Source organism: Sminthopsis crassicaudata, chromosome 3, assembly GCF_048593235.1.
Source record: "Sminthopsis crassicaudata isolate SCR6 chromosome 3, ASM4859323v1, whole genome shotgun sequence".
Classification (NCBI taxonomy): domain Eukaryota; kingdom Metazoa; phylum Chordata; class Mammalia; order Dasyuromorphia; family Dasyuridae; genus Sminthopsis; species Sminthopsis crassicaudata.
Genome location: NC_133619.1, coordinates 75108135 through 75120580, shown reverse-complemented (window position 1 = coordinate 75120580; position 12446 = coordinate 75108135). Strand labels below are relative to the sequence as shown.

The window sequence follows — 12446 nt, the reverse complement described above, 5'->3', positions numbered from 1 at the left end:
ATGTGTGAACCAACACTTCAGTTGGGACTAACTATCTGAAATTTCTAGGTAATATTTGAGCCTGTCTCAAATGATGGAAAAATTTCTCTTTAAAATATTCTTGGGGCAGATAGATGGCACAGTGAATAGAGCACTGGCTTTGTAATCAGGAAAACCTGAGTGAAAAACTGGATTCACATACTTAGCACTTCCTAGCTATATGACCCTGCACAAGTTATTTAACCCCAATTGCCTCACAAAGGAAAAAAAAGAAATTTAAAAATTCTCCTATGAAATTGTAACTGAAGATCATTGATGGTGATATAAACTTAGACTTAGATTTTAGATGTACATACACTTGATATGTTCTACAAAGTGGAATGTTTGGTATAATACAAAGAACCTTGGCCTTGGAATCAGGAGATATAGATTTGTATTTGGTCTTCTATTGACTTGGTCATGTGTTCTGGGCAAATCAATAAATGGGGTTTATTATCTAGAAAATAGGATATAATTTTGAACTACGACTTTTCCAAAATTATTATGGGAAAAGCAGCTTTTCAATGTTAAAAAGTTACAGAATTGTTTTTGTTGTTCAGTTTTTTTGTTTTTTTTAATCATGTCTGCCTTTTTGTGATCCCACTTGGGGTTTTCCTAGAAAGATATTGGAGTGTTTTGCCATTTCCTTCTCTAATTCATATTATAGATGAGGAAACAGGCAATTTGGATAGATCTGCCTTAAATTATCATCCTTTTTAGTAGCACAGTTTTAGCCCCATTGATGAATTTCTGTATTTTGTGCATGTAGTTCAATTACTAGTAAAGAAAATTAAAATGTCTTAAGAGAAAAGTCTGTTTCTTTGGACAGTACCACTCAAAAATCTTATAAGCTCAGTACTCTAGCTCTGTCTGAGGAAATTGGGGTTAAGTGACTTGCCCAGGGTAAAAAGTTCTAAATGTCAGAGTAACCTCTGATTTGAACTCAGATCCTCCTGACTCTAAAGCTGGTATACTATCTAATCTACCATCTAATTGCTTCTACTGGTTTCTCTCTAAAAGTCAAATTACTTAAGTACATATATGCCTAACAACAAATCTAATCAAGTGGATTACATAGGAGTTTAACTAGATCAGAGTTCAAATTTCACCTATCTCTTAAAGAGGAGTCCTTATTTGAGTCATTCTTGGAACCAGAGATTCTGAGAGAGGATTAACATAAATGATACATGGCCACAAAAATAAAAAAGCCTAGGATCCAATCTCAGTATGGCTAGAAATCCATGAACTTTAGAAATGCTCTGGTATTGCTGGAGCCTTGAGTTTAATTAGGAAGAAGTGAGCAGTGACTTGGAATTAAAATACTCTTATTTTTTCATTTACAAACATGGCTTCCCAGAGAACAAGGGACAAAAACCTCAGCACAGGTAGAAGGAAGAACAAAGACTACTTTGATGATAGACATACAACTATCCATTATATTCACCAGCTCTGTTAGGGATTTCTGCAGGTCTGGCCTTAACCATATCAGGATGGTTCAGAAGTCAAGGATTGCAAGTCAACATTCCCAAAGACATGGAGGGTAGCATTTAATTTAATGCTTAACAAAATACTCTTTCAGGAGCTAGATGTGGAAACAGGAAAGGAAGCTGAGTTTAAGAGAGGTTAAGTGATAGCTATTTCACAGCTAGGTAGGATATAAGCCCAGGTTATGTAGCTCAAAGTTATTGGATATTTCCCCTATCTCATTAATGAAAGTTTCTTTCCTTCTTTCTCTCTTTCTCTCTTCTCTCCAAAATGAAATTAATAAAAAATATAGCTCTTTTGATAATAGCTAGTTCCCTCTAAGTTACAGAGGATTTTCAAACAGGGACTAAATAACCATTTGTAGATATTGTAAATGGAATTTTTATGTGGGTTGGTCAAAAGATGACCTCTAAGGGCTCTTTAAACTTCAAAGTTCTTAATTTTCTGATGCGACTCTATTTGTATTATTATTATTATTCTTTTAATCATTTAATTGTAATTTATTTTTCCAATTACATGTAAAGAAAGTTTTTGACTCCTTTTGTATTATTATTAAGAATCCATTAATGCTTAAACAATATTAACCCTATAGAACAATAATCCAAAACTTAATTATACCTCACTATTCAGAAAGAGCTGGGTTCAAGTTCCAAATGTTTTACATTTTACCTGTGTGACCTTGAGCAAGTAATTTCATTTTTGAGAACTCTAGGAGTCAATGATTCATAGTACTCCTCAGGAAATATTTTTAAAAGTACATAGATAACAATAAAAATAAACGATATTAATGTATACTTTTCTAAGTCAGTATGTGGCTTGTATGGATTTTTATGTATAGTTTAGCGATCCATTTCTACATCAACTTTACATCACTGCTCTAGTCAATCTAATTTGCAGAGAAAGTATAGATCTGAATTGATAGAGTTTCCTCATATGGGAGATCCTTATGTCAAAAATGAATGAAAAAATGATTACATGATGAGTCTCTTTCCTCTAATATTTCTGTGCCTATATCTTTGGAATGTTGTTGAAATCAAGTCATTCAATCAATAGATATTTCCCATGCTCAATATGAGGATGGATGCTGTTTAAAAAAAAAAAGATCCTTCCTAATCATTAAAAAATTACTGGTAATGTCAGCAAATAGTTTTCATGGGTGCTAAATGCATATCAACTATCACAAGTAAAGTTGTAGGCAAAGCAGAGCAGGAAAAAAATTGTGGGGTGTGTGTGTGTGTGTGTGCATCCCTACCAGGGAGGTTTGAATTTGTTGCATATTGTCATTTAAAGCAAGCATTTCTACAAATAATCAATTTGTCTTCATGAGTTTTGAGGAAATTTTTTTTTTTAATTTAAAAATTAAACTATATAGCCAGTCCAATTAAGAAACAAGGCATTCTGTAGGGTAAAACTGGAGTATTACTAATTAACCCAAATAAAGCTTACAGTGAATTGACCATTCAGGTAGTGGTTCATTTGCACAAAATTGGATTTGAATGGTTCCTATTTTCTTGAGATTATTTTTCCTAGTGGAAAATTATTTTAGAGCACATTGAATGATTATAATCACCAATCCTAAAATACTAAGGTGGCAAATGGAGGACAAGTGAAAAACATATTATTTGCAGGTGAACTAAAACTCAGAGAAGAAAATTATTTTTTCAGGACCACTCAGAACAATGTAGTGCAGAGGAGCCCTCTCTGTAACCTTCATTCCATAGGCTCAGAACTGGAAAAGTCTAACCTAAAGCAAGAATTTCTTCAATAATATTCTTCCCCTGAGAATGAGAAGAGCAAAAGGAGAAATTTAGCACTCAATCTCATAAATCATTGAGCATATGATAGAAACACCAGTCCTTGAACTGGAAGAGCAGGGCAGTTTTGATTTCTTCCTGTATGATTTTCATTAGACCTATACCACTATGAATTAATCGACCAGTCAAGGCTAATTTCTACTAAAATCTCATCTCCTCCACTAGGTCTGTCTGCTCTTTACAAGTATTTAGGGTCCCTAATGTCACTTTGTATACATTTTGTATTTATCTGTGGACCCATTGTTTTCTCTCATACAGTATAAACTTCTTGAGACCAGGAATTGTTTTTGGTTCTCTTTGTATTCCCATCACCTAGAGGAGTGATAGGGCATAAAATTCCTTAATAAAAATCTTTTTTTTTTTTTTCAAATAATGAATGAATGAATGACAATTATTCCCTTCTCCACACGAAGGAGCATATTATTTCTAAAGTGACCTGTTCTACATGTAAAACGTATGAGATTGCCTGTCATCTAGGGGAGGGAGTAGAGGGAGGGAGGGGAAAATCTGGAAAAATAAACACAAGGGATAATGTTGTAAAAAAATTACTCATGCATATATACTGTCAAAAAAATGTACAATTATAAAATTAATAAAAAATAAAAATAAAATAAAAATAAAGTAACCTGTTCTATTTGCTACAGAATTCTGATTGCAGGAAAAAAAAATTTTGTGCTTTGCCAACATTGTTACTTTTCTCCCAAATTCTCCTTATTTTTTCAATAGCAATATTGAACAAGTATACATCCCTTTGTGTTATATTTGAACAAAGTTGAATGAGAAAGTACCATATTGTTTTGAATTATTAAAACTAAAAAAAAGTTCCTAGACTTCTCCCTGATTTCCCTCCTCTGCATACTTCATTTTATCAATATTAAAGACAATACCACATGTGATCTGATCCATGTAGAATTGTTGTTCAGTCTTTTTTAGTCTTGTTTGACTCCACGTGACCCCATTTTGGGTTTTCTTGGCACAGATTCTGGAACAATTTACTATTTCCTTCTCTAACTCATTTTTTACAGATGAGGAAACTGAGGCAACAGTGCTAAGTGACTTGTCCAGAGCTAGTAAGTGTCTGAGGCCAGATTTAAACCCATAAAGATGAGTCTTCTTGACTCTGGGACCAGCATTCTATCTACTGTACCATGTAGCTGCCCCCATAAAGAATACAGTGGGATTACTACTTTCTTTGATCATAATATTCAGTATTTCAAAACTTTGGATACAGAGGTCATATGGCTTTTAGTGGATGATTGCATTTGGGGATGGGTAGGGTAGAAACAATAACTTATTAAGCACATACTATATGCCAGTCATTGTGCTGAGTGCTTTGTAAATATTATCTCATTTGAATTAACTTGGAGTCAGGAAGAACTGGATGCACATCTTGCCTCAGATATCTATTAGCTATATGACCCTGGACAAGTCATTTGAATTTTTGTGCCTCAGTTTTTTATGCATAAAATGTAATAATTTCATTCATTTATAAAAGCATTGCTTAATAGTTTCTAAGATCCCTATAAGCTCTGAATCTATGATCCTGTGACCCATAATCACATTGATATGTGTACTTCTTCTAATGACACAGATTATGGGTCATTACCACAATTTCAACCTGTGAGTCTTACTCATGGCCTTCCATAAATCTATCACCCAATGTGTTGAAACTCTTCTTGAAAATCTTTGAACATTCTTTGGATGCCAGAACAGTCCTGCAGATGTTGGACAATGGGGAGGGAAAATCTGTTTTGTTCGGTTTCATTGTTGTACAAAAGATGCATTCTCCTTAGGTCATTATTCATTAAATCCTTTGAGACCATCTCATATAATAGTCTCAAAAATGCACTTTATTATCAGTTTAATTTTATATCATCAATCTGAGAGGTAATAGTAGATAAAGTCCAACCTTGGTCTCCAGAAAGATTTGAGTTCAAATCCTAGCACTAACACATTCTATTTGCCTGATGATGGACAGTACTTTTCATCTTTCAGTGTCCTAGGCAAATCTCTAAGATTATGAGCCATAGACAATTGCCAATTTGCATCATTAGAGGGAGTTTTTGTCCCTGGAATTCTCCACATTAATGAAATCCTAGGCCGGGAGCACCCTCTCTCTCTCTCTGCCCTCCTCATCTACTTGCCTTACTGTACTTAAAGGTTTGCTTCTCTTATCCAATCCCATATTTCCTTGAATGATGGGGAATGGAAGAGGGGAAGTGCTGCCCACAGTGACTAAGGTCTGGATTTGAGATCCCTAATCCAGTTCATTCTAAATTGCATAATGGTTCCTCAAAATATCCAATCCTGAATTGTAGAGATAGTCTGGAGTGGGCTAAGTCAGTGCTTTCATTCCTCAGCAGATTTAGACAAGTTTTCAAAGATAAGGCTCCTAGGAATGACTGGAATTCACATTTTTAAAATATAGGCTTCTATGGTAAGACATTTGGTTCAGAGATTCTGGGGGACTGGGTGAAAATTAAATAATCTTCACCATCTCAGCCAACACAGAAAAACATACTTTCAGACAAGCCTTGTTCTAGTTAAATGTTTAAAATGGAACAAACAGAAAAATGAGATCTTATAATTGCAGGGAACACACAGGAAGTATTTTATTAATCTCCAGATTGAGATAGGCAGAGAGTATACATATTTTAGAAATAGTCCATCACTCTCCTCACAGAGCCCACTTTGGTGTTCATGGCTCCCCAGTCCAAGTATCTTCTGTATTCCCCCGGGCGCAGTAAGTATTGCCTTCCTCTATAATTGGGCAGCTCATAGAGGATCCAGCAGCCCTCCAGGACATTGAAGGAATGCATCTCCTGAAAGTGGAATCGATCTTGGAGAGAAGAGCAATCATCAGTAAGTTCCACCATCTGGCCTCTATAGTCTTCTCTCTCATAGATGCGAAGGCGATGTGAGCGGGTCTGTTGAACCAGGGCAAAAGATAGAAAATCATAAAAGATTTGCCTGTTTGGGCAAATAATCCAATGAACCAACCTAAGGGATTGATAAGGGTCTATTCCTTGCATGGCACCATGCTAGATGCTGGAATTATCAATAAAATGGAAACTGATAATGTGCTCAAATAGGGTACATTCTACTGGGGGGGATACAATAAGTCAAGAGTAGACCCATGATTCTTTGGGTAGCGAGAGAATATTGATCACTGCTTCAGAAATGGGGAGAAAAGAAGAAGAAACTTCACATTGGAAGTACTATGAGCTGAGTCTTCAAGGAATGGGGGATAGATAGTATGAGCAAATGGAGATGAAACAGCAAGTAGGCTAATTTGGCTAGAAAAAGAGTTTAGGAAGAGAAGAAATGCAAAATGAGGCATGAAAATACTGTCCAGAGCCAGTAGTAAAGGGCTTTCTAGAGGCAAATGCTAGGTATACCAATTGGTAGTTTCTAAGTAAAACTTGGGTTTCAGGAAGATGATGTTGATAATCAGTTGGAAGATGGAGAGGAATATAAATGTGGAGATTGGAAGCTAGAGTTCAACTATAAGGATCAATCACAAACAGACAACTCTTCTTTATCTATCTCAGGTTTAAGGCAGCCAAATTCAATTGATTCAGTATATGCAAATAATCACCATTTTCATATTTTTAGAATCTCCTATGTCTGTAGTGATCTCTACGTGACTCTGTTCACCTTTTATCTCTTTGGGCCTCAGTTTATTCACTGTAAAATGAGAGTTAAACTAGATAATCTCCAAGATCATGTTTTCAGCCATAAATCCTATGATCCTAAGACTTTCATTGTGTGAGATTGAAATCATCACATTTTATATAGCCTTGTGTACTCTAGAGAAGACTCATTCTAATCTCTCTCTTTGATATTCTTTTCTATTATATGGAATTGAAGGAGAGCAGGGCAAGTTATTTCCCCATTCCCAGGCCATGAATTATTAATGGGATCAGAAAGATGGGTTGCTCCATGCAATCTCCTTTCTGCTACTTTAAGTCCTACATTCTGTTGCCCCAAAGCAAGTCATCTTGCAACAGTTCCCATTTCATTTCTTGCTCCAATGCACAATCCTACAAATCTCTTCTAAAGGTTGAGCAAAAATAGAAGCTCAGGCCTCAGGCTAGAGCTGAGGAAGTGTACCAGACTCAAATGGAGTAAAGAGGAGTCCCTGGGGGATGGGGCAGAGGGCTATTTGTTTTTCAAATTTTCCTAACTATTTCTATAACTTTTGGTTTATGAGTATTACCTCCTTTATACTCCCCAGCCCCAGCAGTCTTCTGGTGGTCTCATCTCCTTTTTCCCCTATCAAAACTTCTTCTCAGGAAAAGATCTGCTAATGGATTCACACTGAAGTGTAAATGACTGAAAAAGCCCACCTGTTGACCCTTCCAGAGGGACGTACATCTTAATAAATGCCTTTAACAAATGTATATAACTTCCAAAAGATGAAATTCAAAGGAATGCATCTCCAACTGTTGATTTTCATGTCAGTAGGCTGACAGATAAAGCATTTGGGGGATAGGGAGAACTTCACCCACTACAACTGTATCACATAACAGCTAATTGATGACTGGGTGCTCTTATTTTAGATTCTGAAGGCCACTGATTTTAACATGATTATTTATTCTTTATCAGTGGGGTCATCTGGCCTAGAATACACTATATATGTTTATCAGTCAGAGGTTCATTAATTTTAAATAACATCTTGATGGAGAAGAGAGTGTAATCTCAGCTAGATTCACAATTAAATACTTGTTGGGATCAATATTGGAATTTTGTTGATAAAGATTACTTGGTCTACTATTGACCAAACCTTTCCATCTGGTAAAATGAAGATAAAATTGAACTCACATGAGGGATGATGCGGCAGGACCTGATGGAGTCATTGAAACCCATCCACTCCTGGTAGTCACGATACTCGCCCCTCCGCAGGTAGTACTGGCAGCCTGAATAATTGGGGTGCTCATAGAGCATCCAGTTACCACTGTCAACCCTCACAGAGTTGCAGCGACTGAAGTAGGACTGGAGGTTGGAGTGGTCACTGCTGCACTCATAGTAACGGCCCTGGAAGTTTCGGTCCTCGTAAAAGGTGATCTGAAATGGAAGAAAGAAGGTTCAATGGTCTGATCTTGTCCCAGCCACAGGGACTCCATTTCCCCCAAAGTCGCTCTAGGAAAGTCCCTGCTTACCTTTCCCATGGTTGATCAATGGAGGATGGTACTGAGAGTTCAGTGTTATGGGCTACAGCTGCGGCAGCTCCCATATATATAGCAGGTCTGCTGCTGCATTGACAAAAATAACACAAAAGGGGCCCAGTGGGCCTAGGGAGGGGATTGTCACTTTTTTTCTTTACATATCATGATCATGAGGGTTCATTGTATGTTTTGCTCTCGTTCTCTCCAGAGCCTTCGAATTGCTACTCGTGGCTAATGCTGTGGATGGCTCCTAATGAAGACTTTAAAATAAGTGTGATTTGGGGGCATAAGCATTGAATACAACCCAGTTAAATGTTGTCTGTGAATATATTTAATTTCCTTTAATTTCAAATTCAAATTTGAAATGACAGTGTGATAAAATTGGGACAGTGCTGAACTTGGAGTCAGGAAGACCTGGTTTCAATCAATCAGTATCAATGAGCATTTATTTTACATGAATTGATGAAAAGTAAAGGGAACAGAAGCAGGAAAGCACTCTACCCAGTACAAAAATGTAGATGGAAAAGACAGCAATCACCAAACAATTAAAAATCAATGTTGCAAAGAATAAACAAGGCTCTAAAGAAGAACTACGAGAAGTTGCTACCATCTGCTCCTTCACAGAACGAGGGAGGTCCACAGGTGCTACATATTGCACATGTTTTGGGAATTTTCCCAATATATTCAATGACTATGCTGATTTTTTCCTTTATCTTATCTTTTTGTCTTTAAAGAATACTATTTGTTATATTGGATGGTTCTCTAGGAAAGGGAAGAGGAAGGATACTGGGGAAACTATGATAAATTTAAAAAGGCATCAATAAAAATATACTTTAAAATTTGATGTTACAAAATTTCAAAGAATAAAGTTGGTCCCCAAGAAGATATATGAGAATATATCTCCTCTCCATTCTTTCACAGAAGTGTTTTTTTCCTTGAGTCCTTGGTCCTTGTGTCCAAAGGGGTCCTTGGGTGTGGAACATTGGACTTAAGGTGTATTTTTGATGTACTGATTAGTTTTTATTGATTTTTTTTTCTTTTCTAATAAAAAAAAACACCTTTGTTTTAAAGGATAGCTCTCTAGGAGGAGAAATGTGAAGGGCTAGAAGTACAAGGGAAAAGCTAGACCATGCAAAAAACAAATGATATCACTAGAAATCTGTTTAAAAAAATTTTTTAAGCATTACTATGTGTTAGGTTCAGGAAATATTGGCAGCCTGAAAAATTGGGGTGCTCATAGAGCATCCAGTTCCACAACAACCAGTGCCAGAACAAAAATGAATCTCTCATTGTCCTTACATTCCATTAGGGGAGTACAATGTGCTCATAAAGAAGTACATACAGTATAGATGCAAAACCCTGACACAATAGGCACTAATTTTGTGGGTTATCATGAAAGGCCTCTTGAAGGCATTTGAATTGAATCTTGCTCTAAGAAGCACAAGTAAAGGAGACATGTGGTTTGAATTATGCAAAGGTATGGTGGTGAGAGATGAAATATGGGCCATTTTGATTAGATTGTAGAGTTTATAAAGGAGAATAATATACAATCAAACTGAAAAATTAGAATGGAGAATATTTGTAAAGGGCTTCAAGTACCAAAGAGGAATGTGTATTTTAACTTAAAGACAATGGGGTGATATTAACACTTTTTGAGTAGAGAAATAATGTGGACCGATGTGAACTTTGGGAAAACCAATTTCTTAGTTATGTGAAAGATAGATTAGAGAGGGGAGAGCTGGATGCCAGGAAAGCAATCAGGAAGCATCTAAATAATCCAGAAGAGAAATGATGACAAGTTGAACTAAAGTGATTATAAATAAAAGCTAGATAAGAGACATGTTGAGAAGTAATTGACATACTTGGCAACTAATTGGAGGTGGATAGGAAAAATTCAAACTAAAGATTTGAAAATTTGAGAATTGGTTTTTGGATGAGAACTTGGCTAACTGGAAGAATGATGGTTCCTTGAACAAAAACAGGAAAGTCAGGAGCAGGGCGTAGGTTTAAGGAATATGGTAATGAGTTCTCTTTTGGACATGTTGAATTTTAAAATGTATCAAACATCCAGGTGAGGAGGCTCAATGAGCATTTGGAAATGCAGGACTAAAACTCATGAGAGATGATCACCATCTTCATGGAGATGATCTTTGAATTCATAGAAGCTAATGAGGTAATTAATGAGAACATAAAAAACAGAGAAATGAAGTCCCAGGATAGAGTATTATGGTACATTAGAACACAGGGGACAGGCCTAATATTATGATTGTGTAAAAGATTCCAACAAAGGTTAATCAGATAAGTAGAAAGAGCACTGTCAGAGAAATATCACAAAAATAGGAATAATAGTGTCCAACAGCAGAGAGTGGTCAAAGTGCTAATCTCTGTTGAAGTTATTATTAAATTAAATTAAATTTAAATAAATTAAATTATTAAATTTCTATCAAATGGTGGGAACTGGAGTTAAATTGCAAGGGTCCAAATCGGGCCTCCTAACATTGACTAATTATGTGACCCTGATTCTCTAGCAACTTCCTGGATTCTTTCCTACTGTGTTACAGATAGGTGAACTCATGAGGAGTTCACCATTCAACTTAAATCAAAGAACCTTTGTGTAATGTCAAATTCTTTTCTCTTTTGGTTTCTTAATAGTATTTGATTCCCCTTGTTACATGTAAAAACAATTTTAAACATTCATTTTTTAAAAATTGAGTTCTGAATTGTCTCCCTTCCTCCTTCTCCTCCTTGTCCCCAAGATGGGAAACAATTTAATATAGATTATATATGTTCAATTATGTAAAACACTATTTTATATGAATCACATTGTGAAAGAAGAAACAGATCAAAAGAAAAATCCCACAAAAAATAAAGTGAAAATAGTATGCTTGGTCTGCATTTAGACTCCATTAATTCTTTTTCTGGACATGGATGGCATTTTCCATCACGAGTTTTTGGAATTGTCTTAGATAATTGAACAGCTGAAAAGAACTAAACGGTTCATAGTATTGCTGTTACTGTGTACAATATTCTATTTTGCTCACTTCGCTTTGTTTCAGTTCATGTAAGTCAGGTTTTTTTTTTTTAATCTGCAAACTCTTATAGACAATAATGTCCCATTACATTCATATACAGCAACTTGTTTAGTCATCTCCCAGTTTATGGGCATATCCTCATTTTCTAATTCTTTGTTAGCACACATAAAAAAAATAAACTCTCTTCTTGAAGGATCAAAGCTTCTAAAACTGTGGGTCATGGCTCTATATGGGGTTGTGTAGCTGAATGTAGGGGTACAAAGTTACAAATCATTATTAGTAAATGTTTAATTAGTGATTTCATATTCTTATATACCTGAGGTTGTGTAAAAATAAAATTTAGGGTAAAAAGATGTGAGTAGAAAAAGTTTAAAAAGCCCTGCTATAGATGATTACCCATAAATATAATGGAGGGATGATTGCTAAATTTTTACAGTAAGCATTTACACCTTAGAAATCCACAAACACCATTAAACTAAGTCTGAATTTTGTTTGTTTGTTTGTTAATTGTCTGGATTTTAAAAAATGATGGAAAAAATGTTAATGCAGATTAAACATAAAAAAATATATACTATTGTTAATCACTTATCTGCATCCCTGATTATAGCTACCTCTTTTAGAAGGACCCTCAGAACAGAATGAATACAATATGAAGGACATAAATTAGACAGAATCTGCTGGAAGAAATTGTATAGAGAACATTGGGAAGAATCATTCAGTTGAAATAATTTCCTATTAGCCTAGGACAGCATATCTATTCATATGCTAAGCAGATTACCTTTGCATTTAGACTGCCTATATCTTTGGTTCACAAAAATTCCACCTAGCCCCTCAAATATCCACAAACTTCATCTATTAATGTCCCCCTTTCCCTAACACATCACATTGGAGCTAAAAATCACAAAATTTTCCAATAGTAAAGTCTGAGT

General features: G+C 35.5%; 1 protein-coding gene across 1 annotated transcript; it reads right to left on the bottom strand.

Moving 5' to 3' along the window:
* Nucleotides 1-5912: 5912 nt before the first annotated feature.
* LOC141564855 (gamma-crystallin E-like) lies at nt 5913-8599 on the bottom strand. Its single transcript, XM_074307703.1, has 3 exons — nt 8480-8599; nt 8142-8384; nt 5913-6244 (listed from the first exon to the last, which is right to left on the bottom strand). Exons 1-3 carry the CDS (start codon nt 8486-8488, stop codon nt 5972-5974), a joined length of 525 nt encoding a protein of 174 aa, XP_074163804.1. The 5' UTR covers nt 8489-8599; the 3' UTR covers nt 5913-5971.
* Between the last annotated feature and the right edge of the window lie 3847 nt (nt 8600-12446).